This window comes from Eremomyces bilateralis (genome assembly GCF_010015585.1).
Source record: "Eremomyces bilateralis CBS 781.70 unplaced genomic scaffold P152scaffold_19, whole genome shotgun sequence".
Classification (NCBI taxonomy): Eukaryota; Fungi; Ascomycota; class Dothideomycetes; order Eremomycetales; family Eremomycetaceae; genus Eremomyces; species Eremomyces bilateralis.
The window spans coordinates 6,384-32,472 of NW_022985085.1; the positions used below are offsets into that span (position 1 = coordinate 6,384).

The 26,089-nt window shown below is 51.7% G+C and overlaps 10 protein-coding genes across 10 annotated transcripts; 4 read left to right on the forward strand and 6 right to left on the reverse strand.

The window, feature by feature from the left end:
• Nucleotides 1–3,086: 3,086 nt before the first annotated feature.
• Nucleotides 3,087–3,842, reverse strand: P152DRAFT_460660 (uncharacterized protein). The gene is made up of 2 exons (XM_033679967.1): nt 3,586–3,842; nt 3,087–3,448 (listed from the first exon to the last, which is right to left on the reverse strand). The coding sequence occupies exons 1-2, from the start codon at nt 3,812–3,814 to the stop codon at nt 3,438–3,440; spliced, it is 240 nt and encodes a 79-aa protein (XP_033531787.1). The 5' UTR covers nt 3,815–3,842; the 3' UTR covers nt 3,087–3,437.
• Nucleotides 3,843–4,794: 952 nt separating this feature from the next.
• Nucleotides 4,795–6,190, forward strand: P152DRAFT_508795 (alpha-ketoglutarate-dependent taurine dioxygenase; the record flags this gene model as incomplete). The annotated part of the gene is made up of 4 exons (XM_033682599.1): nt 4,795–5,090; nt 5,186–5,535; nt 5,586–5,960; nt 6,015–6,190. The coding sequence occupies exons 1-4, from the start codon at nt 4,924–4,926 to the stop codon at nt 6,188–6,190; spliced, it is 1,068 nt and encodes a 355-aa protein (XP_033531788.1). The 5' UTR covers nt 4,795–4,923.
• Nucleotides 6,191–8,011: 1,821 nt separating this feature from the next.
• On the forward strand, nt 8,012–8,944 carry P152DRAFT_101100 (uncharacterized protein). Its single transcript, XM_033673556.1, has one exon. It carries the CDS (start codon nt 8,237–8,239, stop codon nt 8,756–8,758), a length of 522 nt encoding a protein of 173 aa, XP_033531789.1. The 5' UTR covers nt 8,012–8,236; the 3' UTR covers nt 8,759–8,944.
• Nucleotides 8,945–9,219: 275 nt separating this feature from the next.
• Nucleotides 9,220–10,570, reverse strand: P152DRAFT_483976 (Cupredoxin; the record flags this gene model as incomplete). Its single annotated transcript, XM_033681974.1, has 3 exons — nt 9,831–10,570; nt 9,556–9,709; nt 9,220–9,510 (listed from the first exon to the last, which is right to left on the reverse strand). The coding sequence occupies exons 1-3, from the start codon at nt 10,172–10,174 to the stop codon at nt 9,220–9,222; spliced, it is 789 nt and encodes a 262-aa protein (XP_033531790.1). The 5' UTR covers nt 10,175–10,570.
• On the reverse strand, nt 10,152–10,935 carry P152DRAFT_101062 (uncharacterized protein). The gene has a single exon (XM_033673555.1). It carries the CDS (start codon nt 10,796–10,798, stop codon nt 10,397–10,399), a length of 402 nt encoding a protein of 133 aa, XP_033531791.1. The 5' UTR covers nt 10,799–10,935; the 3' UTR covers nt 10,152–10,396.
• A 1,076-nt stretch (nt 10,936–12,011) lies between these two features.
• Nucleotides 12,012–12,446, reverse strand: P152DRAFT_475736 (uncharacterized protein; the record flags this gene model as incomplete). The annotated part of the gene is made up of 1 exon (XM_033681436.1): nt 12,012–12,446. The coding sequence occupies one exon, from the start codon at nt 12,444–12,446 to the stop codon at nt 12,012–12,014; it is 435 nt and encodes a 144-aa protein (XP_033531792.1).
• Nucleotides 12,447–13,061: 615 nt separating this feature from the next.
• P152DRAFT_508797 (uncharacterized protein) lies at nt 13,062–15,210 on the reverse strand. The gene is made up of 5 exons (XM_033682600.1): nt 15,023–15,210; nt 14,853–14,961; nt 14,631–14,748; nt 13,603–14,575; nt 13,062–13,543 (listed from the first exon to the last, which is right to left on the reverse strand). The coding sequence occupies exons 1-5, from the start codon at nt 15,032–15,034 to the stop codon at nt 13,142–13,144; spliced, it is 1,614 nt and encodes a 537-aa protein (XP_033531793.1). The 5' UTR covers nt 15,035–15,210; the 3' UTR covers nt 13,062–13,141.
• Nucleotides 15,211–15,389: 179 nt separating this feature from the next.
• Nucleotides 15,390–17,930, forward strand: P152DRAFT_460665 (uncharacterized protein). The gene is made up of 2 exons (XM_033679968.1): nt 15,390–16,593; nt 16,685–17,930. Exons 1-2 carry the CDS (start codon nt 15,788–15,790, stop codon nt 17,640–17,642), a joined length of 1,764 nt encoding a protein of 587 aa, XP_033531794.1. The 5' UTR covers nt 15,390–15,787; the 3' UTR covers nt 17,643–17,930.
• Nucleotides 17,931–18,253: 323 nt separating this feature from the next.
• Nucleotides 18,254–22,731, reverse strand: P152DRAFT_467895 (WD repeat-containing protein-like protein mip1; the record flags this gene model as incomplete). The annotated part of the gene is made up of 4 exons (XM_033680797.1): nt 18,254–18,485; nt 18,571–20,740; nt 20,800–22,315; nt 22,480–22,731. The coding sequence occupies 4 exons, from the start codon at nt 22,729–22,731 to the stop codon at nt 18,254–18,256; spliced, it is 4,170 nt and encodes a 1,389-aa protein (XP_033531795.1).
• A 2,175-nt stretch (nt 22,732–24,906) lies between these two features.
• On the forward strand, nt 24,907–26,075 carry P152DRAFT_440263 (GroES-like protein; the record flags this gene model as incomplete). Its single annotated transcript, XM_033677660.1, has 1 exon — nt 24,907–26,075. The coding sequence occupies exon 1, from the start codon at nt 24,915–24,917 to the stop codon at nt 26,073–26,075; it is 1,161 nt and encodes a 386-aa protein (XP_033531796.1). The 5' UTR covers nt 24,907–24,914.
• Between the last annotated feature and the right edge of the window lie 14 nt (nt 26,076–26,089).

The window sequence follows — 26,089 nt, forward strand, 5'->3', positions numbered from 1 at the left end:
AGGCCGTAGCCTTCTCGCCGGACGGCAAGACGCTGGCGTTGACATCGCGCGACAAGACGGTCAAGCTGTGGGACGCCTGGTCGGTCGCGCTGCAGCGGACGCTCGAGGGCCATGGTACGCTCTACACTCTTTCTTTCTCCGACGATGGTACCCACCTCCAGACGAATAGAGGATCCTTACCTATCTTATCTCTTTCCTCTACCGGTTCAGACGGCCCCGACCCACTGGTTTCCCCCTCTATATTTGTCAGGGACCAATGGGTGTGCAGTCAAGCCGGGCCGATCCTTTGGCTTCCTCCCGAGCATCGGACAAACTGCATCGCGGTTCATAAAAGCGTTGTTGGCTTTGGGTATACATCTGGAAGAGTAATAGTTATGGAACTAGCTCTGTGAGCTTTCTTCAAACCCCTCCCCGCCCACCTCCAATACTAGGCCATCTCTCTTTAGAATCAACCCCTGTAGGTTTATTGATCAGGGTATTCGTAATCATTGGGAGGAAACGCGTAAATAGCTGAATCGCTCAAAAACAACATCTTCGCAACGGATGGTCCTGCGCGTACAGTGGGCGATAATAGTGAGTGACATTTCGGCAGGGACAAGAACCAATGAGAAGACGCCACGTATTCAGGGGCGCATCAAATTAATTGCAGCGATGGATGGGCAGGAGACACGAAGACTATCTCCCCATATCCCTCGTTGTGTTACGGCACGGTAGCTGGATGCACACAACATACACGTAGCCAAAGATATTCTAGATTAAGCTAAAGAAGAGAACAAGAAGGGGAAGCTCTCTTGTTTACATCGGAGAGGTTGGACTCTGATTCACCCTTGGCCTAATCAGGCTTAGGCTCTCAGCCTTAGCCAACCAAGGGTTTCAACCCATAACACGTTGACTAAGTATGTATGGTACCAAGTCCAGCCAATGGCAGGCGAGCCGAGTAGTACTACGGTGAGAGAGTTCCCACGTGGTCACCCACCGTAGTACTATTCCATCTCTAACCTGCTTGAGTACGGCAGAGCGGACGGGATGCCCTATTCAGGTTGACGGGGCTCACTCCGCTCCGGATATACTTCGGATAGTTAGGAGGTACGTACAGGAACTTGCACTTGGCTGTCGGTCTCCTTTCCATCTGCCGTCTGCATTTCAGTGGATGGGAATGCCTACTATTCCTCTTCGCCATCTTCCTGCCTTCGATCCATTCCTTATAGCCTATAGTACTGCGATATCATGCGGTCTTGCTACGTATTTCTCGTTTCCCCCGTATAGAATCAATCTTATAGTTATGAGATTCTTGAAGACGAAACTAAGTAGTCAAGGGTATGAAGCGTCGAAAGCATGCAACATTATCATCCATCCTTGATTCATTCACCCCTGCAACCCATTCACACCCATTCTCGAGCCTATCGCTTGCGAGCAAAAGCAGCCGATTTTGTAGGGGCAAAAGCAGTTTTCGTAGGGTCTTTCCCTCAGAAAATGGAGGGATTTGCTCCGTCGTCCTCGTTTTGTTCAGGTTGATGTGGCCGTATGTACTAACAATGGAAGCTTTTCACACCATAAACGACCATTGATCCATTTTGCCCACTAAAAACTTGGCACAATGGCCATAAAAATATAAAAATATAAAAACATACAGCAATAGGAGTTCCCACGTGGTCACCCACCGTAGTACTATTCTATCTCTAACCTGCTTGAGTACGGCAGAGCGGACGGGATGCCCTATATTCAGGTTGATGTGGCCGTATGTACTAGAAAACGCAAGTTTAGGCATGATATACTAAAAAAGTCCAATCATACATGCAACTTGTCAGAGATAGTGTGGCCTGAGTGGGGGATCCATATCTGAATCGAGCCAAGCACCCCTGTGCGCAAGAGAATAGAAAAGATCTCGACTGACCGCGTGGAATTCCCTAGACATCAGGAACCACAACCAATGCCTCACACGGTGGGCTACCTAAACCCTTCCTTCCATCGAGCAGAGTTGAGCCTCGTTTTCCATCCTTCGCCAGGCTGCGGTTGACGTGCTCATAAGGCAATCACAAAGACTCTGTTCTTATCTCTGGCTTGGGCTGTCGAGTATGCGTAGAGAGGTAATAGGATGTATGGGTATAATGCAGAAGTCCAAACTTCATACCTTCAATTCATGTCACAGCTGTGGTCATGAAATGCTCTTGGCATAACTCTAGCGGCCGAACAACCTGCTTGATGATTTCGCCTCGCCAGGATCGATTCCCATCATTCGCGCCCGTGAAGCACCACTTCACAGCGGAAGCGTAATCATCACCACCTTCATCACCCACACTTAAACTCTATTTCAGCGCAGCCATTAGATCGAAAGCGTGCTTTGCATCTCCGGTCCCGGTTGGATGCTTTTTACGAAGAGGGTGGTAGGGCTGGACACGAATAAGGAATTTGGCTATTCGTATTCGACTTTTCCTCTTGAACGATTATTCGTATTCGACTAAGTTTTGAGACGTTTTATTCGTATTATTCGCGAATATTCGTAAATAATGCCAAGACTTATTCGGCAAAAGCCGAGCCAATGAATGAATGCCCAGCAGTCGCGACTTTTGTTTACCCGAACACGATCTGGAGGATTTGAGCTCTAAGAGATACAAAGCATATCAATAGCGTCGAATTGATCACTCCTGACGATTCAGCAAGCCAAGTGACCCCAGCGCAAAGCTCTCTGTCGACCATCTCTCCGATGCGAGATACATGGAAATAGCTTCAGAGATAGACGAATAATTACGAATAATTACGAATAATGCGAATATTATTCGTACGAATATTAGTAAGCGGAAATTCTAAATTTTATTCGTATTCGACTACGAATTGTCGAATATTCGTGTCCAGCCCTAAAGCAGATGATCAATAGTCAATACAACAAATAATAATAATAATAATTCAATTTAACGTGCTATCCGGTTCCCGTTAGGGTCTATGAACACGGTCATTTGACTATTTAGTATGTCGCGGGTAAAAGTTTCCCCATAGCCAGGGCTATAGGTACCTAAAACCCCGCCTCCTCCTTCGTGGTGGTAATTGTCCTTCCGTTTTTGCCTTCGATACAACAAATACAGGAAGAACCTTGCCTCTTCGAAACAGCGCGTCAAATTCGAGCATAGGATAGAATCTATACCATTCCTGCTTCCTGAAATTCATGACGTCCTCACGCCATCGGCAATTGAATGCGTTAGACAACAGGATCTACAGCACTAAAAGGAGTAAGACAACGTCGCGACGGACATCCTTGCTCTAGCGTATTTGAGAAGATAAATGGTCTTCCATTTCGTCATACTCTACAAGATATAAGGAATTCTGGGTCGATATTACTACTAAGTTGCCTTGACGACGATCATTGGCGCTATCGACGTGAGCAAGGACAGTCAATACGCCACTCCAAGGCCATACCAGTCCATCCTCGAGCCGCTTCCTGCTCAAACAAGAGGTACGCCAAGGAGGAACGTGGCTTCAACTCGTAGAGATCCACCGGCTTTTGAACGACGTGTACCACCTTCTGTCCCTCGATTTCAGCCTCCTCCTCCACCCAGTGTCAATCACTTGCTGACCTCCTACGGCACCTAGGCACCTCTGTTTCCGTGTCAGATCCCCCATCTGCTCCAGATACGACTGTTGTGACTACTTCTATCTCTCTCTCAGTCCCTGCGCTTGTTCCTATGACAATTCCTACATCTACACCAATTTCGAATCCTGTAGCCACTTCTGTATTTTTGTCAGTCCCTGCACCTACTCCTGCATCTTCTCCTACTCCATGCCATTTGTCTCCACCCGTCTCTATTACTGTGCCTATCATTACGGCTCGATCCCTTCCACAGTCTGCCGGGCAACCTCCGTGGTTGGAAGAGTTCTTTGCTGACATCGAGCGTCGACGGCTTCGGCCCACTCTGCATGACTGCAGTGACTTTAACAGAGTGACCAGTTTTTTGGCAGAGACAGGGCAGGAAAAGGGCCCGACAGAATTGATTGAAGCACGGAATATGGCTCTCACTACAAGCAGAGTGTATGCTTCCTGCAAGAGCAGGGTGCCTTAGACATTGAATAGGAATCTGGGGAGTACACTAGATGTGAAGACGTAGAGTTTTGCCGACCTTCGCGCTCGCTTACCTTTTACGTCAAATTGCCTATTGCAGCGATACGCTGCCGCAATTCGGTGCACTAGGAAAAGAATTAGTGAGATCCACGCGAATAATCAAGTCTTCGCCAGGTTCAGTAATTACGCAGTTGGGATGTCGGACATGACACTCAAGACCGTGTGACACGCTAACCACCACGCTAATAAAAGGAGACCAACACGACTAGTTAAAACAAAGTCAATAACTATTGATTGTAGCAATTCAGTATATAAAGGTCTTCTACACAGGTAGTTTACGAGTGCCGCAGCCAACTCGTGACAGACCGAAGTTGTTTTCATCACATTTCGTAATGGGAGGTTTTGTTATTGCGCGTGGCCAGGGGGCCAGCTGGGCGCAAATGAGAATCGTGACGCATTCCGTGCGCCCACCATGGGCCCAGCTGGATAGAAATGTTTGAACACGTCGCGATCTGGGGGATGATCCTAGAGTAGTAGTAGGCTAATAGACTTGATTCGATGGATGGTGCGGTCATGCTCCCCTAGAATGGCGCAATAGGGTGAGTAGCATACGTGATTGTCTGGGATCATCTGTCAAAGACGGAGCTTATCCACTGCGATATCTGATACCAGTAACGATGGATAGACAATAGATAGACAATGGTAAAGTTGCGTGATCTATAAGCTATATTCAACAATACGCGGGGAGTTTTAAAAATGTGCCGAATATCCGGAAGGATAGATAAAATCAGGACTCAACGACACGCGGAAGGAAAGCAGAGACTCTTAAATTATACTTTGAACTCATTCAACAAGAGAACACGTTAGCAAATATGGCACCCTCAGCAATTGTGGCACCCGCAGTGACGGAACAGGATGTTCCAATCGTTACCAAAGGCAGACCGCAGCCGTTGGCATCGTCGGGCCTCCTCGATCAATTCGAGCAATTCGATGTAACCCCAGTCATCGGCACGGAGTTCTCAAGTGCCAACCTGGTCGAGTGGATTAATGCTCCGAATGCAGATGAACTTTTAAAGGAATTGGCCATCAAAAGAAAGCACCCCATACTAATATAGGTGTGCTCTAGACTAACAGACTCGTAGTCTCCCAGCGCGGTGTGGTTTTCTTCCGTGCCCAAGACGACCTCACGAACGATATTCAGAAGGTATTGGTTCAGCGACTCGGCGAACTGACAGGAAAGCCAATAACCTCGGGCCTGCACATTCACCCGGTATTGAACCCTAGCCAAGAATTTGGAGGAACCGATCCGGAGATCAGCACAATCAGCTCTGCCCAGCACAAGAAGCGTTACAGCGTCGCTCCAGGTGAAAAACTCACCGCAAAGCCTCCGAGCGCTGAATACTGGCATTCGGATATCGCCTTCGAGCCAGTCCCCGCTGATTATTCCTCGCTTCGACTTATTGAACTACCCAGGACGGGAGGAGGTGGGTAGAACTCAGATCGTCGCCAGAGGTGGCGCTAACAGCCATTATAGACACCCTCTGGGCATCCGGATACGAGCTCTACGACCGTATTAGTGAGCCATATCAGAAGTTCCTTGATGGTCTCACGGGCACCTTCGCCCAACCGGGATTAACCGCCGCTGCAGCTCGCGGTGACGTCAAGGTCTATGACAAGCTCCGCGGTGCACCCGAAAACGATGGTAGCTCGTTCAAAGCAGTGCATCCCGTTGTGAGGACCAACCCTGTGACTGGTTGGAAGAGCCTTTTCCCCGTTGGTGACCATATCCACCATATCAATGGAGTGACGGAAGAAGAGTCCAAGTCCCTCCTGAGCTGGTTCTTAGACTTGGTATACAAGAACCACGACCTGCAGGTCCGCTTCCAATGGAAGAACCCGAATGATATCGGTAAGCATCCCGTCATCCCAAGGGAGTTAAGGCTCAGAGCTGACATATGACTAGCGATCTGGGACAACAGAAGCACCTTCCACCGCGCAACCTTCGATTATGACGGCCAGGGTGAGCGCTTCGGTAATCGAGCGGTAGGAGTGGGTGAGCGACCGTATTTTGATCCCAATAGCAAATCACGCAGGGAAGCTCTGCGCGAGCATGCTCCTGGAGAGAAGATTCAGGTATGATTGAGTCCGTGAAAATCTCCGGAGCCCATTCGCGGCTCTACAGTCCGCAGCCATTCATTCATGTTAAACCAATTAGGGAGATAGATTGAACTTTTGATGAATGAAGTAATAGCTTCTGAACTAGGTCCCGTGCGTGGTTGAAAAAACTAGAATAGCGACCCTGTAGAGATCTTGAGGTTTGGTGGTTCACGAATGCGGATAGCCCATTGGAGTACTCCGTATTTCAGGGTGCATTAAAGAAAAGTATGAGGAGCCATTCAAGACGGGTATTGGCAGGAAACGAATGAGGATAAGAGAGAGAGATTCATAGGCCCGTCAGGCCTCTCTGCAATTGATTAAGTTGAGTTGAGTTGAGTTACTCCGTAATACATATGTACAGATTTATCTCAGCTGGGGTGTTCATTTAAGGTTGCAAGTCTAATAGTAACCTAGGGAGAAAAGAGCGATTTCAGAGAAAAATATCTCATTCACAAAAAGTGGGTAAACAGAGGAGACCCCGCCTTCTCCTACTAGCAGACGCGTCTCAATCCCGTCGCAAGTATCCTCGAGGCTCGAGCAGGATGGAACTCCCAAGTGGACGTCAATCTATCCGCCAGTGTCACAGTGCGTAGAAGGGGAGCCGTTTAGAACATGGCTATTATATTCTAGCTAACTAGTATCGGACCTAACGAAAGATAAAGAAGCGGGAAAGGAAGAAGAGAAAGAGAAGAGAAATTACTCCCTAAGTGCTCGACTCCCCTGTGTAACCTCGGTGTGTTGTCAACGGTCGCACGATGCCTGACTTCACTTATCGTCAAGCCACAAGTTATCCATCCATCAACGTCAGAAAGCAACATAAGGTGGAACCGTGACAGCCTCATCATTGTGGTCAATACTAGAAATTGCACAGGTGGAATACCGCAAGCGGCGATGCCATCGCCTCTAAGTAACTGTTAAACTCCGCTCTTTCCCTCTTACGGCCTGCTTGGACTAAGAGGCCACGATCGAAAATCATTGCCACGGCATTCAAAAAGCCGCACAAAGAATCCTGCTACATCAATGCCGGCAGCAATATTAGCATTGATATGGACCGTGGGAACACTATCTCAATCGCAAAGTACGACTCTGTAGAGAGGACATGACGGGCTAGAGCAACAAGAATTGCTGAGCTTCATATACGGTACGGTAGGCAAAATTTGTAGGAGAAAAAGACCTTAAATTACCATCGCGACAAGAGACCATAGCTCATTTATATAGCTTACCGTAACTATTAAAATGTTACCAATATAACTAGTTCAGTCGAATCCTGTCGCACGTGATGTGCTAAAATGGTTGGGAGTGAGGTGCTGTTGTTACAGCAGCGAAGTTGTTTGTATTGTGTGTTGTGTGTAAGTTGTGTGTAAGTTGTGTGTTCTAGCTGAATGCCTGGTCCCCCGGCCCTACAGATATACGAGAGTCACGGCAAGACTATTAATGCAGTTTGTAGCCTTGGACTCCTAGAGCTCATGCCTTGGCCTGCGACAAATCCTTTTAGACTACTCCGTACCATACCTCAACTGTTGCAGCTTTGGTACAACCGCCACCCCGTTTCGGATGGGTCATCCGCCCCAATCTGATGCATTGCCATTGACGCCAAACCACCACGGAAATTCTGCACATCCATCTTCTGGACTTATTCCGGTCTCACCATATGACCTTATACTACGAGCACAGTAGGGGTTGGTGTGGAGCCTTCACTTAATGATTTCAAATTCCTCGTTGCTTGACTCAGAAGGGAAAGAAGACGTGATTTGCTTCGTCAACAGCCCGCTATAATTGCAGAGCCTAGGATACGCGAGATCTCACCACCTCGTCGACTCGTCTCTAGTCCGTACGTAGGGGCCAGCACGACACATCGGACGATACTGACAACAGCATACATGGCATGATTCCGTTGTCTGCCTCTCATCCACATACAAAGCCATCTTTTCGAAATCATGTACTTATACCGTCTTCCATTTCCTAACGCCAATTCTATCACAGTCATAACGTTCAAGCATCCATCTTAACTGAAGCTACTAAATCACAATGTCTGTCCTCATCGCGTACGCCACCTCCAGAGGATCAACAGGCGAGATCGCCAACCGCATCGCGTCCCGCCTAGAGACCTTCATCAAACCCGTCACCTGCCTCCCCGTCAGTGAAGTGCAGCCCGGCTCCCTCCCCAGCTACTCCGTCATCGTCGTCGCCAGCGCCATCCACGCCGGCTCCTGGATCAACCCCGGCCACTGCTTCGTCCGCACCAACAAAGCCGTCCTCCAGAGCAAGCCGGTCTGGGCGTTTAGCGTGGGCATGCCGCCGACCGACGAAGAGCACGCGGCGGAGGAGAAGGCGGTGGCGGCGAGTCTGCGCAAAGATCTGCCGGATCTGAGGGGACATACGCTGTTCCAGGGGGCGTTCTTCAAGGAGGATATGCCGTGGTGGATGGGGATGTTCATCCGCTTCATCCCGAAGGAGAGGCAGAAGTGGGGGGATGCGCGGAATTGGGAGGAGATTGAGGGATGGGCGGATAAATTAAGGAACGAAGTCAAGGCGCTGAACAAGTCCTAGGGGTACTCGGTTTTGATCTGTTCGAGCTTGTAAGCGATCTGATTTGGATATCATCTGTTGTTGTTGGCTTGGAGCGATTGGAGTAACCGGGGACGGGGTTTGCTTTGGAATTTGGCTCATTCCTTCATTAGGACATAATTATAAATGGATTATTAATGTGTCTGCCTGACACAAGACTCGTACAAAGGGCTAGATATGCAACCGGATAAATCGCTCTGTACAACATAATTCGAATTTGCATTCCCATCTCCACAAAATCCCCCCGTTATACGCTGTGCAGTGCACAGCAACCTTCAGAATGCTCCATTGAGCTACGGATCGAACTCCGTGCCCAATTGGAAGTCCCATTACTGCCTAGGACCATCCTGTAGATGTCTAACCTTTTTATTATAACCTACCCAGGCCTTGCAGCCGTCCGTAAACCCGCTCAGATCTCCGATGGTATCCTCAACCTCCCCCAGTCATTCCAAGAACTGGTGCCCAAGATCGGTCGCAATGTGGAAAGGAATAAGGAAATGCATGAGCCACGCACCCGGGTTATCCGCGGGGAACGTGAGGACGATCCAACTGAGCGCTGGAAGCGAGGTGGTGTTCCGTCGAATTGGGTTGTCAAAGTTCAGCAGCGAAGAAGCGTCGAAAGTTTCGTTGATACCGGAGCCGAGGATCCGGAAGCCGTGGCCGTGGAGATGGACGGGGTAAGGAATGGGGGGTGGGTCTCGTCGGCTTGGATGACCCAGTAGGCCCACTAGATTCTATATCAGCATGATTCTATTATTAGTTAGCATGAACATCCTTACCTCATCGGCTTTATCGACCGTGTACACGTTGTCGTTTGAGGGGCAATCAGTGTTCCAGTCAAGGACGTATTGAAGCGTGGGGAAGTCCCGGTTGATGTTGACGGCAGAAACTTTGACGAGCCAACGGACAAGATTGTTGTCGGCCTCCGTCCGACTGAAACTCAAAGTGAGTTGTTCGGGAACTCCTGTTGGGACTTTGGTTTCGACCAGGGGTACGAGATCTGGCTCATCGTAGCAGCTAGAGGGACTGTCATAGGGGAGAGGGCGTAGGATACCTCTGAGGGGCTCCGTTGTAACTGAAGATGTTTTTAATATTAGCAGCATTCCGGTTCCGCCCATCGTATGGGTCATCCGCAGTCCCTCCAAATTTGGTTCGGAACCAATAGTTGCCAACCGCTTGGTTTGCGTCAATGATCACGTCGTAGCGTTGACCACCACCAAGCACCAACGATGTCGTAGTAAATGGCTTGATGGGAATGAAGTCAGCGGCGACCACTGTGAAGGGATGGTTGTCCAACGAGACGTGGAAGTAATTGTTGAAGCCGACGTTGACGATGCGCAGTAGATGTTTCTTGCTTGGTTCAAGGCCCATTTTTCGCATATTTCCCAGCGGTGCCATCAAGTGACAGCATAGTCCCGTTCACCAACACATTGTCTGCAATCGGTGGTCTTGCGGAATGCATGGGCTTGCTGGTTGACCTGAAACACAGGTTTATGGAACCAGTCGGTAAGAAGATATGTCCCCCAAGTCGACGGCGTAGTTTGCGGAGGTAGGCCCGTGGATGACAATCGCCCCAACAATCCCATCGGCGTATTGTACGCTGTAATGGGAGTGATACCATTATGTTCCATACTGCGTCACTTCCGATGTGTACGTCTTGCTCTCTCCCGGCACAATTGGACATTTGATGAGCTCATTCGCACCGTCCATTCGGCTCGTGCGGAATTGTCGCATCCCATGCCAGTGCATGCCAGTATCGTTCAATAGAAGGCTGCTCTTGTCGGTGGCTTCGATTGTATCGCCCCAATTTGGTTCAATGGCAGGACTTTGGAACTGTCCATTGACGACCTGGACCATTCTACTCACTCCAACGAGTGCCATGGCCATCTCCATGATGTCGAAAAAATACTGAAATATATTAGCTTCAGTTACGGTGCAACTGCCGAAACGTTGAGGATACCGAGACAGTTTCCCTGGTACGAGGCCAACTGATGTTTGTGCCAGTTGCCACTGTGAATCCATCTTTCAACCATCCCCTGGTCTCTGGTTTGTTCGTGCACATTAAGCCCACGCATAGAGCTAAGCCATTGACGAGAGCATTATTGATGCTGGCATCAGCTGGCTGTGGGACTGCGGCACCGTAGCAAGGCAATGCTTTGTGGTGCATGGAAAAGAAATGAATGCCCTGAATGGGGTGCATAACGTCGTTCTACAATTACCTAAAACGGCAGCAATTCGAGAACCAGGCCGACCATATGGCTTCAACGCTGAGACAGCAGCATAGATGGGCATCAGTTCAGCCGGGCTCGGCTCGAGTGAAGAAAGCAAACAGTCATATTCCAGTCAGGTACTGCGTAAACTATGGCATTGAGACAACTCCATTGCCCAAATTAGCTCCCAAGGGAATAGGGAAGGACTTGACCCTTTCACCCATTCATCCGCAAATGTACCAGAATGAATGCCAACATAGAGGAGTATGGACAATGAAGAATAAATAGACAATGATCAATGGACAAGAGAGATAAGATTGCAGCAGTCAGCACTCAGAAGGATGGAATTATTGAACCCCTGGAAGCGGAAAGCACGTGTATAACTTATTAACGGAGGCCATTAGAATCTTCTTACCGTGTAACCATAATAATTGTTATTCTTAGCATCAAGAATGAATGTATAACGCCCGTGCCGATAGAAGGGGAGTTGGGGAGCAAATGGAGCATGTCCCATGGGTGGTGGTGCTGCACATCACCTTCGATTGAGTAGACTCAAACGACTTGTTATCAATTGCTTTCTGTGCATAGGACAGTTAGGTATGAAGTAGACGCCAAATCTCGAATGGGAGATATTAGACAATAAGGTAGATAGGACCTCGAAAGTGAAGGAGAAGTGACTTGATCAGGAATGCTGTGAGGTGTGACGGCTGAAGACGGACGATGACAGTAGAATTCCGCTGCCAGCAGAACTTCATCTCACCTTACAGCTCTATAATCAGCGCGTCGATTGACGGAACGGAGCTTGAACGAAGGGGATGGGGATCCGAGTAAACAGTACATTGTTAGATTAGCATCATCAATCCCAGATACGTGTAGTACTGTACAGCTGAATACAGCCGAGGTATTGCTATGCAAGGGGTCGCATATGGCAAGCATGATGAAGCATTTGTCCAACTGTTTTTCTTGATCGTCTCAAACCATGAAATCGAATCATAGAAACCCTAGAACCCAATTGCGTCCGACGTTCACAAGAGCTTCTTCCCAGTCCTCACCGCCATCGCCAACAACACAAACGAGCTCGCCAGGAACGTGAGGAACCGCGGCATGATCTTATTCTTCGTGCTCTGAATCAAGCTGTGAATGACCCTCAGCCCAACATATCCCCACGCCAGCCCCAGATCCGTCCGGCTCTCCACCCTCAGCAACGACATGGTGATGGCGATCGCGTAGAACTGCACCGGCTGTTCGAACAGGTGCGAGTAGTTCTCTGCCGGATAGTGCACCTCGCGCGGCGTCTTTGCGTATATCTCTTCCTTCGTGATACCGTCGACGGGCGTGACGCCGTACTTTTGGAGGGCCGGCAGGCGCTTCGCGTAGAGCCAGCCTTCCATGACGAAGGTCCACATGTTGAGGCCGAGGACCGGGCCGAGCATGGCGGGGGAAGCGATGAGAGGGGGCATCGTGGTGGAGATTGAAGTGTCGAGTGTTGAAGCTGTGCAAGCTGGGTCGTATGAATTATAATCGAGTAGGCAGGCCTAATTAAAGAATTGGAAAGATTCGGCGATGAACCGGCAATTCTCGAACTCATAGAAGTAGGAGGACTGAGGTTCAGAACTTCGGATATGAATACGATGCTGCGGTCTCCACCTCTTACTCATTATGGCTTCGCCCTTCGGCCACATGTATTACCCCGACCTGAAGTATGTACGTACCCGACTGCAGCTAACCGGCAACTACCATGGTTTCGGGAGCGAATTCCCCCGCCCCTTCCGGCGTCCCTTTGCTCCGTTGTCATCAGATATTAGTCTACGGCAAAGGGGAAAGTTTGATCGGGTCACGCTATTCTCTGCATGTTTCCTGCTAGAAGAGCTTGTCCTGGACGTTTGCAGTAGCGTTGATTTTCCTTCTCTACTTCCGAGCCCCTGAAAGCTGACGGCAGCACCAGGGGGCAGTGCCAAAATTCCGGTGGCAGGGAGCCAAGGATGGGCGTCTGGCATGGCTACACAGCTTTGGGTTGACCCCTGTTGCATCAACCTGAGGGAGCGGACCGAAAAGCACCAATAGATATACAAATTGATTGTGTATGGTCAGATCTACAAGTACGTAACGAGTACAGAGCTGTCCATCCAGCCCAACTCTCACGAAGAGCCTCCCCTCACGCCCCAAACTCCCTCTCAACCTCCTCCCACTTCTTCTGCCTCTCCCTCATCTCCCGCTCCTCTTTCTCCCGCTCCTCCCTCCGCAACTCGCTCTCGGCCGCCCCCTTTACCCCCTTCTTCCGCTGCCGCTCCTCAAACATTGCCCGGCTGTCGAAGATCCGCTGCACGATCGTCCCCGCGTTCAGGGCCTGGAACTTATGCGGCGGGATCTCGCGGAACAGCTGGAGGTGGCGCGCCGCGCGGTACGGGTCGATGCTCGTCGGCATGAAGGAGGTGGGGCCGTGGTAGACGGCGGAGGGGTAGGGGTGGTGGTGGGTTTGGGAGGCGACGAAGGGGAGGGAGCGGAGGAACGAGGGGGAGGGGGTGTACGGAGCGGAGAGGAGGATGAGGTGGGTGTACTAAATGCGTTAGCCAACTTAATTATACCACGGTATTTGGGCCTAGTGTTAGGACGTACCTTGCATTGCAACACGCATAATCCACGCTCAAAAATGTTCATGATCGGGTAATTCAATCCTTTCCAATGATTGATGACTTCATCATCATGGACACCCACAATCACGAAGTACGGGAGATAGTCCTCCCCGACATCCTCCAATCTCTTCTTCCTTGCCTCCACGTCATACCACCCCCGTTCTGCCGCGTGCTTCTCTTCCTGCTCTGCCACCAGTCGGAGGAACTCAATGTGCCCCGGTGTGAAGAGATCGAACCCCCCATCAACATACACGATTCGCTGGCCCGGTCGAGGTTTCTTGCCCTCCACGAACTGTGTGAACGTCCCCCGCTCATCGGGAATATCTTTGCTCGTCGAGCTCCTTCGAATGGCCTGCGGGGGAGTCTGGACATCGCCTGCATCCGCTCCCGACACAGTCGACAATGGGACGTCGGAGTACGCGGGGCTCGAGCTGCCAGCCCCGTTAAGAGATCCGCTGGTCATTCGACTCACTCCTCCGTCCGGCTTTGATGAAGTGCGGCGTTTGAGCTTCGCGGGAGAAACACCCAGGGCGGCATCCGCGGGACCTTTCCAAATCCAGACATCGCAGCCGGGGTTCAGACCGGACGCGTCCGTCGCATAGGCCTTGAACCTCGCCGTCAAGTCCTCTCCGCTCTTCTTGCGCTCCTCTTCCGAGCCATCGCCAGCCGTCCCGTGCAGCACGCCTTCCACGTTCCGCACGAAATGCGTCTTCGTGCACAGCAGCATGCGTCCCACTAGGTCCGTTGTGCTGATGCCCGGCGTACGCTTGACGACCCTGAAGCGCTCGGCGGCCTTCACGAATCGGTAGCAGTCTTGTCCGGAGGCATCGGAGGTGATGTCGTCGCCGTGGACGACGTATTGGCAGCCGTAATGGGTGATCCAGGGTAGGGACGTGATGTAGGGCGCGTAGGGAATCACGGCAGTGGTCCAGCGGTTGGCGAGGATGGCGATCTGGCTGGAGTATGCATTAGTCGGGGTTTGGAGCGTCGAATGGTACCGTATGTCCTCACCGTTCCTCGAGGTTCATCACCGTCGGGCCTTTGTTCGCGAGAATCTCTTCATCTGAATGCAGGCCGACGATGAGCTCGTTCCCCAGTTGACGAGCTTGGAGCAGTGCTCCGGCGTGACCTGTGTAGAATCATCTTTTAGCCTCCTGACCAAAGCGAACAATTGATGCAGAGCAAGCTTGCGAAACGAGTAAGGTAGCTATTGCATGTATTCAGCGGACATACCGTGATGGGTGAAATCGAAACATCCATCAACCCAGACACGGTCATCACTAAGCGGAACATCTTCCTGCGGATCAACGGGCCACTCCCCGGATTTCGGAATGCGCTCGGTCTGCCAACGGAGATCAGTTGTCTATGCGAGGTCGGAGTGCTGATAGAATGGATGAGAGTACCACGGAGCTCATCTTGGCTTTGACACAAATCCCGTCTTCGAAGCGCGGCTTGAAAATTGACGATGACGAAACCACACTGAGACTTACTCACTTCGCTTCCAGTGGGGTGAGGGATCTGGGTGGTGTCACGAGAACTAATATGTACGGTAGTTATTACACGGAAGGTATTACAGACGAGAGCATGGAGATGATCGGATCATCGGCGGTTGGATGATTTGGCGACTCCGACGGTGTGGTTGGATCGATCTATTCCGAAACGACGCACGGCATGAAACGCTTCTCGGTCCGCGGATGCACGGTAATCCAGTAGTTATCGAATAAATATCAATTGTCCATGTCTATTATGGTTGAATGTATTAATACAACCGGGCAGCGCAGCAGTCGTGTCACGGAGTAAAGGCTGAACCAGATCCTCCTTCAATATGCGGCCGCGTCGTGCCTACTTACAGACACCTTTTTAGCTATACATCTCATCTCTACCTCTTCCATCTATTGTCATTTGTGCATCTCATGTCTTCAAGTCTTCTATAATTCCATTCATCGTCTGATTGTGGGTGGAGTGTATGACATACTTCGCTACGTCAACCCCCCGCCATAGATACACTGAAATCTCCCCCCACCTCCCTAAAGACGGAATTCCTTACCCCTGAATTCGCCGATTCGGTGGCAGCCACTGGCAGCAAAAGCCAAACCGTCGACGGAGAAACATCCCTGGTCCCGTCCGAGGCAGCAGATGCCCCGGATGGTCCATGATCCAACGTCTGGATGCAACTCATCAGCAACCATGGCTCGTCGACATCCAATATCAAGAAGAGCCTCCACTCCTCCACACGTCCCTCTCCTCCGACCGACCTCCGCATCACCGTCGCGTCTCCAGTGATCTCCGATCCATGTGATCCTGGACCAAGTCCACCCGTCAAATATTCCCCTTCCATCCACTACAAACCCATCCGACGCTCCTCTCAGCGTCTCGGTATCCCCTCCGGCGTCGCAGGACTAGGGAACAGCATCCGCCGCTCTGCATCATTTCATTCGGGATCTCCTTATTCTCAACGCACCAAAAGTGCTCGTTCCCCATTATCCGCGACATTTCCCCGCGAGAACAGCGACTCCGTGCCGCAACAGGCCCCTCCCAGTCCTCGATGGAGCATCTCCCGCCCCGACATTAGCACCCGCAATCTCAGCGCCTCCAGCTCTTCCAGCAGCAAGAAGAGCACCACCGACACCCTTTTTGGCACTCTTGCCCACCTCGCCTCCACATCCGTCACGGGTCTCCGCGCACGGCAATCCTCCAGCAGTGCATCCAGCTCCGCAACACCTACACCCCCGGAAAGCTTTCATCCCCACCGCAGCACGTCAAACGCGTCGACAATGGCGTCGGTGCAGATGCGGGCGCCATCGGTGTCGACCCGTCCTCCGGGGACGGCACACTCGAATATGAACTTTGCCATGGGTGCGATGCCAACCGCCTCAGGGCAGGCCGGGACGACGGCGAGTCCACTAACGGTGGCACAACATATCCATGATCTGGCGTCGAAGCGGATATCGACGTTGGATTATTTGCGAAAGGCGTAAGTAGACCATCTGTCGCTCCTCATTCGATCTAGAGCCACGCGATGTATGAATACGGAAAACAGGAATGCTAACTTGAATGGCAACTAGTCATGAAGGCCGGATATACTGGTTTAACACCATCCTATTCACCACCCTCGATCTCTCCAAACTCTCTTACTTTGCCCCCGCCAAACTCGCCCGCCGCGCCACCGCCTACGTCCTCCTCGGCTTCTCCCTCCCCGCCCTCCTCGACCTCAACGGCTCCTCCGCCCCCGAATACCTCCGCGCCCTCAACTCCCTCCTCTCCGAATTCGACTCATTCCTCGAGAAACATGGCGGCAGCGACACCGGCGGCAGCAGCTCCGGCTTCGGCGGCAGCCTCAGCAAAGGCCGCGTCCAGCAGATGTTCAAGCGCGGCATGCAGGGCGTCTCGAAAGGCCGTCGCGCCAGCGCCGCCACGGATACCGTGTGGGCGGGCATCGAGGGCGCGGCGATGGGCGGTGCGAACAGCGCGACCAGCCCGCAGGACGAGACAGCTTCGAATTCCACCACGCCGCTTGATCCGCATCCGCATCCCGAGGCGTACACCATCCAGCCGGCGACGTCGACGACGGAGAAGTCGACCACTCAGCCCGCCGGGCCGTTCCACCCGCACGCGTCCCCGTTCGACCCGTCCTACGCCCCGAGCCTCACCGGCGCCGAGCACCATTCGCATCTGCTGGTCATACCGCTGCCATTCCCGCCCGACTACTATCAGGCGTTCAGCACGCTGTGCGATTGTCTGATCGACGTGTATACGCGGATCATGGACCTGGTGCCGTCGCCAGAGGCGTTGATGTCGAGGGAGCGGGAAGGCTCGATTTCGGGGGGCGTGGGAGGGCAGGGTGCGGCAATGGATTGGAGGGAGAATGCGGGGATGATCGGGGAGTTGTTCGCAAAGACGGATACGAAGGTTAAGAAGCTGTTAGTCGCGGGAGTGGTGAGGGAGTTCGAGGAGGCGAGTCGGTCGGGTGTGAGGGGGGAGTTGAGGGGTGTGGGGAGAGTGGTGTTGGGGGGGTTGATGTAGAAACGACATCGAGAGATGGGACATATGAAGGGGTATTTACGACTTGTGGCATGATCAGGATAGGTTATTTTTCGGTGGGATGGGCTTCTGATGGCGCTGCATTGGGCTGGACGTTGTGCTTGAATGAAGCATAGATCGGCGTATATCATAAATGAACCTTTGAGAATCCTCCACAATTTCGACGCCATGAGTTTGGTTTTCGATGAAGGATTGCACTCGGTATGACCTACTTTCAGAGTCATGCACCAGACCTCGCGCTCTCAGCACACTCAAATAACTGGAATTCTGAACCAAGGCCATCATTAAATTAACCCGCAGGTCTGTTTACCTGCCTCTATTAACATGGAGGTGCCACCCGATGCAGCTTTCATCGTGCCATGACAAGGTATCCCGCATTCTAATTCCGTCGCTATTCCGAGGGCGCGAAACCAATCCCCGATCCATCCAGATCAAACGCCTTGCTTGACCCCCATATGCATTCCATTGCACCCATCAACAGTTATCCAAGTCTCAGCTTCGTGTCTCCCACATTACATACCCATTCGCTCGTCCATTTACACGACCACGCGATATCGGACGGTATCATAGCCCTAGAAGTTCTAGGTGGTGTGCTAAATATCGTCGGCAACAACTCCTTTCGCCGGCTTCTTCCCACCACATGCATACACATTAATGTGATGGTCGCCTTCGGCCGCCCCCGCGATCATCATGCGATGCGGATGGAAGGCGATCGTCGCGACGGGCGTTGCGCGGTGGCCCAAGAAGGAGGAATACGGCTCGAACGAGGAGAGCGGGGTGAGAGTTTGCGTGTTGAAGAGGTTGACTTGATGGCGAGTGGTGCCACTAGAACAGGAGATAAATGTTAGCTCAGCGACCATGTCACGACGGAAGGAAGAAATGCGAAACACAAGGGAGATCGAGGACTTACACAGCAAATACCGGAGCATGCTCATGCACGGTGAGACACTTGATCCCCTCCGGTCGATACGCTGCCACCGTACCTCCTGCACCTGTCGCACCCGCCGTCGACAAACCCATATTCGCCATCCCGGCCGCCCGCACCGTCTTAATGCTCCGATCCCACCGCATATCCCACAACTTGACCTCCCCATCCCTACATGCCGATACCAACTCCCGTTGCCCACCCCTCTGCAAATGCACCCCGCTGATCCACTGCTTATGTTCCTTCCACACCCGCACCATCGCCGTCGCAGGCCGCAACCGCTGGTCATACACGCGCACCGCCCCGTCGCCGAACGCCGCCACGAACATGTGGCCTTCCACCTGGTCGGAAGTGAGGCTGGTGATGCACGATCCCGACCGTGCAGGGATATCCGCCGTGCAGATCTCCGTGCCGGCGTTCCAGACACGAATAACTTTGACGTCGCCGGCGACGAGAACTTGGCCGCGCGACTGCTGCCAGTCGAAGACGAGGCCGGCATTCTTGTTGGAGGGGACGAGGTCGGTGAGGGCGCGGAAGGCGGTGACGAGCTCGGTGGACGAGGAGGTCTCGTAGTTGCGGAACACTTTGAGGGAGCCGTCGGAGGAGCCGGTCATGAGGAGGGCATGGTCGTCTTCGTTAATCAAGCGCAGCTCGGTGATTTTGCTTCCGAGCGGGTTGCCGTTGTTGAAGCGGGAGAGGACGACGGATTTCTTCCAGTCCCAGACGCTGATGCCAGACTTGGCATCGGCCACGATGAGTTGGTCTTCGAATTGATGGAAGCACATCTTGATGGGTTGCGTTGCATTGTTCCAGAACCCTTTGGGTCGATCCCAACGGTTCGAGCTGGCCTCTTCCTTAAGGATTTGGGTTTTTTCGATGATGCGGTCATTCCGGGTACGGCGCCAGAGGCGCTCGTTGTAATCGGTGGAGCCTGGCTCGTCGGCTTCGGAGGGCTTCATCTGCGGCTCACGGAAGTATTCAACGCACCAGTCGAAGAAGTTGCTCTTCAGTGGGATCTGAGGGGCCTCATTCCTTCGAACCGAGAAACGCTTCGGAGGCGGAGACATGGGAGACCGACCTTGGGCAGAAGGAGATGGCTGGTGTTGAAGGCCATCGAGAGCACGCCATTCGTTGGGCAATTTGCCTCGCGGAGTTGTTCGTTCAGAATTAAAGGGCTTGGAAGGCGTCTTTGGCAAAGGGGTTTGCTCGTTCCCAGAGCTATATCCACCAACCGCAAGGTTCCTCAACGAAGCGGCAATGCTAGCTGTCCGCTTCAGACCAAGCGTGATATAGCTATCCTGCTTCGTCGGTGTTGATGGCGTAAGGGTTCCAGGAGCCGATGCCGGTGCTTTGGAGACTTCGCCAAAGAACTTTGCTTGCGGGTCCTTTGATCGACTGCGCCCCAGGATTGACTGGATTGCATCCGAAACGAACGGTTCCAGTGGCGATTCCAACAGTGCAGCTAGGATATAGTCCACGATCACACAAGCATTCTGTGAGACCTCAGGGTGTGGGTCGACAGAGAGTATCAGCACCTCCTTCCATACAGCTGCGAACACCGTATTGTCCGCCACCGAGCTGCTTTGGGGAGGCTCCTCGCCGTTTTGTTTCCCCTTGCGCTTACCTATTGTGCCGTTCGCAAAAGATGCCTGCTCTGACAACATTTGTTCGTACGCAGCCACCAAGAACCGACTCTGATACCTTGCAACGAATGTTGAGAAGAACACTATAAGCTCCTTCCTGACCATACTATTGCCGTCGGCCGCCATGACCAAGACCATGCTTGCAATGCTCTCTTCAATCTGGGCTACCTGCTGCGTTAGGTCCGTGATGCCCAGGAACGTCGTTAGTGCATGCAACATAGCGGATCGCACTTCGGCGACAGGGTCAACGACGAGCTCACAGAGTCGTTGATGAGCGCCGCACCGAATGCCTGCCCATTTGGCGTCGGAGTAGTCGACCCATAGCATGCTGAGGCAAAGACAGGCCCATTGGCGGAGAAGCGGGTTCTCGAGATCGGACATGTGGTTGAGGCAGATTTCGATGAGTTCTTGGCTGAGGGAGACGACTTGGCCTTGGTGAAAGTCTTTACAGAATATGGCCACGATGAAGGCGCACATGGCGCGGTGCTCGCTGGCATTGTTGGTCGGAAAGGCTAAGGTAGCGGATGAGTAAACTAGGGAAACAGACGAACGAGAAGGCCGGACAACTTACCCATATCCGGTCGGAGGATCTGTGTAAAATAACGGTATCCGTTATCTTTGACCAGATCCGACTGGCAGTTCTGGTCCACCGCCAAAATCCGCGCCCAAATGAACACCATCACTGGTTTTAACTCTGGTGCTTGGGATTGCAGCAATTTCAGCACGTATGGAAAGATGCCAATGCTCAACGCCAAATTCACCGCCCAAGGCCCCAAATCGAGGAACTTGCTCAGCAAAATGAGGGCCCGTAGCCGATGACTTTGGCTCAACAAGACTTGCAGCACGATCGGCAACTGCTCGGGACATTTCTTGTCAACGGCACCTTGGTTCAAGTATACTTCGAAGGCACTCAACTGTTCAGCGAAGAAATCCGATGGGTGGTATTCGTATTCTTTCTCCTCCCGCTGTGCAGCCATGAGATCTGGCATTTGTGCCATAATGTTCTCAAGGGCCAAGTCCCAAGAGTGCCACAACGGATCATTATGTGTGTCTGGTATTTCGGGATAGCATTGTGGATGACAGTGATAGGTTTGCATGATGCGTTGAGCGAGCAGGAAGTTTCGGAAGAGGGCCGCGACCATCAGGTCCTGACGGAACAGTTTCTTGAAGACCGGAGTCTCAAGCGAGTTCCAGGCAATCGTGTCGGTGATGGCGGTAAAGATCCAGTTGAGTTCGCCGATTGGAGTTCGCCTCTCACTGACCTTTCCTGGTATACGCGCAGCATCCTCGACTGAGAGACCCTGAGGGAGAGGGTTGTGTAGAACAAAAAAGCGGACCGCCATGTCGATAGGGGTGGTAAGACAGGAGGTGAAGATGTCGGCAGGCAATTCAGGGTTGGTAGGGAGGGTTTCCTTCTCTCGACACGCAGCAAGTTGAATGCAGTCGGAGAAGTCCATGTACTCGACGTGCGGATCTCGTTCGCGGTTTTCGGCAATCTCTTGAATGTGCTTCTCTGCGAACTTGTTGAAATTGTTTATGATCAAACCAGCCTCTGAGCAGTCATATACGAAGATGCTCGGAGCGCCAAGCCAGGCCTGCAAGTCGAAAAGTGAGATAGGGATGTACTGTGTGTAGTTGCGGTTGAACACCCAGATCTCCCCGGATGGTGTAGGCTTGGGAACGCCATGTCCATTGTAGTGAAGTAGAATTCTCTCTTGCCTTGCGTTACGCCGGATCTGCTGAGAAAACTTCTTGGTCTCGTCCACTGTCGGGTCTAGGCAGAGCTTGAATCGTGTCCGCATGCTCAATTGCTCGTATTGCCACTGTAGCTGCTTCCCAATTGTATTCATCGCTGTTTGTCCAGAGGTTCCTGTGGAGCCGGTAGGATCAATCCAGCACTCAAGCTTGGCGCAGGGATTCGTCTTGAACGCATCTGGAGGATCCACGCCAATGTTCAGGCACAGAAGGATAACCGCTGAAATGGTCTTCAATCGATCGCGCATTCGCCATTCTGCCAGTCGGAATGTTTCCTCACGCGGATTGCCTCCGGTCTCATGGCGCTTGTCGGTGAAGTACATGAAGAAGTTCTGGGTAGGAATTGAGTTAGTCCATAGCGACTCCAACGATTTTGTTTGCGCGGAGTGGTGATAATGGGGTAAACACAGTGGTATAGGGTGGTATAGGGAGATGAGATATCAACGAGGGTTCTTGCGCCTTCCACCATCGCAACCCCTCGTTCGGTCGCACTTACCGAATTCAACACATTGTTATACTCCTCCGAGTTCAGCTGCGTATCGAATCCGTGTCGGATCCCCCATTCGACTTCGGTGCTCGCTTTGCTTTCCACCTCGTCATCTCTCGCAGGTACACTTCCTCTTGGTCCAAAATCCGTCTTTGCTCGGAGCAATCCCGGTCTCGGCGACGATGCACCTCTTGCCCCTGTCCCATTTACCCTCCTCGCTGCAATTCCTGGAGCTCGTGCATCCGTCCCGTCCACCAGCATTGGTGGGTTCTGATGGCCGTTACTGGTGTTGCCGGTTGAGTCTGGGGATCGCATGCGAGTAGAACCATCGAGGTTTCGGAGATTCGGGTTACTAGTCCAGCCGACCAGGTCAGGGCGCGAATCCCTCTGGTAGGGAGCCGTTCGAGGTCGTAGATGCTGGCTCGCAGGTGGATTGTCGGACTGTTCGGCCGACTCAGACGACTCGACATTATCGAGGAGGGGTTTCGGTCCATTAGTTGTTAACGCCATCTTTGGCGGAGAGTGCGGTAGTGTATTGTGAATGGGTCGCGTTCCCGTTGCCAAGCCGATTGCTTCTATATCGCATAAGTTGCAGAAGGTGACGTGGGTAGGGCGAAGGCCGTAATCATCGTGAAGGGAAGCTCCAGAAGGCTATGGTACCGGTATGATTAAATGACGATAGAAGGGCGGATTTAACGAAGGTGTAATGGTGAAAAGATTCCCCCCGCCTCCTCGCACGACATATACAAAAGCGTCCGGGTGATCAAAAGGGCGTCAGACCGGAGTAAAGACCGATGCGATGAGTCTCGACAGTACGACATGGAAGTTCTGGAGACTGAAGAGAGATGTTGCCGAGCCAGTTAAGGCCGCATCATCGGTGTTATTATTAATTACGGAGTACCTAGTCTCCTTATGGAATTGCAGCGGCTTCTTCCGTACCTTATTGGTATTGTACACGATTTGTCTTATCGATAACAGTCTCCTTCGTTTAGATCTTCGGGACAAGGGGCAGACGACCGCGACAGGTCATTCCTCTCGTTCCATTTGATGCATTAATTAATATTATCATTCGAAATGTTCTCTTCGATAATTCTATTCATCGAACAGAAAGGAGGAAGAGGACTCAGCTCCATACCGGTAGGCTGGGTTATGGAGTACCTCAGCTATTCTCCTATATTCCATTTCATCAACCATGATGAAAGGGGAAACTTGTGCAGTTTCAAGCTACCATCGTATTGGAGAGCTACTCGATCTAGACCATAGGGTGATAATAAAACTAAGTTTGAGGAGTAGCAGTCTATCTTCACGAACTACGGTATCATGCTACAGGTATCCCGATATACAATATGAAGTCGCTTTCCAATGCTGCACTTGCGTTTTGAGAAGAATCGACTGACTCCTCAGCGAAAGGTTCGGATGAGTCCACCAATTATATCCGAATCCGTACGGTACAGCTTACGGCCGTGTCCAGCCTGTAACGTTGTGTTTCAAGCGATATCAGCGGGACTTCAATTACGTCCGAGTCACGCACGCTTGAGTACTATGTGCACTGAAGGCATCTTCCCGCAGCTGAGAAAGAAAATAGGTATATTTTGCTGACCGGGATAGGATCTGGACATTCGCAACTAAGACAAGTTCAGGAGAGGACTGACCTTGATCCCGATCCGCTAGCGGACACGACGCTCGACTTCATCAAGGGATGTATCGGCCAGTGCTTGTGTTTCAAACCCATTCAAAGTGCTGCTTGTGAGGACATCAGAAGCTTCCGAAGCGTGTGATTAACTTCGGCAACAGCGATTTGTACCAACCTCGTCTCTACGAAAGTATATTAGAGCCGAGATGATATATTTCCCTCAGTTACAGATGAGGTCATGGGGAGATACAGTCATCCCGCTACTCAAGGGCAGCAATATCCTCAATATGAAGGAAGGTATAGACATCTCAATGCTTCCCAAAGCATTCAGGGACGTTATCTTCGTTGCCCGCCATTTGGGCGTCCAGGATGTCTGGATCGATTCGCTTTGCGCACAAACCATGTCAGATGCAACCTACTACCATTAATGCTCTGCTACTATTGAAATGTATCTCCTGATACTCTCTATTGGGACCAAGAGTGGCGCATTCCTCGGGTGCATCAATGACTCTGTTTGATGAGATTGAAGGTTGTACAGATGGATTGAAGTGATGTCGGAACGCAGCGACAGCTTGGTCAGAAAGACAAACGTCAATGTCAGATCTGGCTTATACGAGCAGACTCACTTTCCTTCCACCCTCGAGTCCCCGACAGAGGCCTCGGTCCTACTACCTGTACAATAATGATCGTGATGACTAATCATGAGTGAATTGAATAACATGTTATATGATAAAAAGGCGCAAGGTAGAATTGTGTCCGTCGAATCCCCATTCAAAACAAAAAACTCGAACTGAGCTTCAGAACAGCAGCCATGCAAGGACTCGTTTTGGACACGGAGCAGAAGACAGCATTTGTCAAAGATATTCCAATACCCGAACCAGGAGCTGGAGAGGTCTTGATACAAGTATACACAGTCGCTCTGAATCCAATCGATCCACTTTACGTACACAATCCCCTTGGCGCAACCGGACGGACAGTTGGCAGCGATTTTGCGGGCATCATCAACAAACTTGGAGAGGCTGTACCCTCAACGAGTGGCCTAAAAGAGGGACAGAGAGTCGCGGGGTTTCTGCAAGGAGCATGCAGTGTTAACGAAAGGCCAGGCTCCTTTGCGGAGTATGCAGTTGCCCCATGGGATCTTGTGTGGAGAGTACCCAGTACATTGAGCTTTGAAGAAGCGGCTACTAAAAACTTGTGCGGCCTTACTGCTGCTCAAGCAGTATTTTTTCGACTCGGCCTTCCGGCGCCATTCACCTGGAAAGGGAAAGAGGAGGAGGACCGGATCAGAAAGTGGGCCAAAAAGGAGGTCTATTTCTTCATTGCTGGAGCATCAACGTCAGTGGGCATGTACGCTGCACAGTTGGTTCGTCGGTCAGCCGAAGTCAATGGCGCAACAATCAGACTCCTAGGTGCAGCGAGCAAACAGAGATTCAGCTTACTGAAAAGTGAACCATATGGCTACGATGACCTGGTGGACTACCGAAATAACGATTGGGTTGAACACATCCGAGCACTGACTGGTGGGAAAGGGGTGGACTTTGCTTACGACTGCATCTCCGAAGGCAACACCGTTAAAACAGTGAGCGAAACACTCAACAATAGCGGGAACATGGCAATTGTGCGCAGTAGAGAAGGTAATGCCTGGAACGCAGAGGATCTCCCTGTCGAACCCATCTACGGAGCTGTCTGGGAGGGCTTGGGCATCGAGATTCAGTACCAGGGGTTCACGGTTCCTACTTCACCTGAAGCGAGAGCCTTTGCAGTTGCTTTCTTCAAATGGCTCTCAGAAGGAGGCGAACTGAGCGCAAACCCCGTGCGATTGATGCCAGGAGGTCTAGATAGCATTGTCAAGGATGGATTCTTGTTGCTAGGCCCCGGCTCAATGGAAGATCGGGAGCACACTCGGACCGAGTCATGGATGAGACCTATAAGCGCAGAGAAATTGGTGTATCGAGTTGGCGAATGGAATTAGATCTCCTTTTCAAA

What these genes read in the sequence shown, in the direction of transcription:
- P152DRAFT_460660 (XM_033679967.1), bottom strand. Translation starts at nt 3,814, where the DNA reads ATGATAGGCACAGTAATAGAGACGGGTGGAGACAAATGGCATGGAGTA.
- P152DRAFT_101100 (XM_033673556.1), top strand. Translation starts at nt 8,237, where the DNA reads ATGTCTGTCCTCATCGCGTACGCCACCTCCAGAGGATCAACAGGCGAG.
- P152DRAFT_101062 (XM_033673555.1), bottom strand. Translation starts at nt 10,798, where the DNA reads ATGGATTCACAGTGGCAACTGGCACAAACATCAGTTGGCCTCGTACCA.
- P152DRAFT_508797 (XM_033682600.1), bottom strand. An exon ending in TTTCGATTTCACCCATCACG is followed by an intron (nt 14,749 to 14,852) that starts GTATGTCCGCTG and finishes GATTCTACACAG; the next exon opens with GTCACGCCGGAGCACTGCTC. An exon ending in TATGCGTGTTGCAATGCAAG is followed by an intron (nt 13,544 to 13,602) that starts GTACGTCCTAAC and finishes TAACGCATTTAG; the next exon opens with TACACCCACCTCATCCTCCT.
- P152DRAFT_460665 (XM_033679968.1), top strand. Translation starts at nt 15,788, where the DNA reads ATGCAACTCATCAGCAACCATGGCTCGTCGACATCCAATATCAAGAAG. An exon ending in TTGGATTATTTGCGAAAGGC is followed by an intron (nt 16,594 to 16,684) that starts GTAAGTAGACCA and finishes AATGGCAACTAG; the next exon opens with TCATGAAGGCCGGATATACT.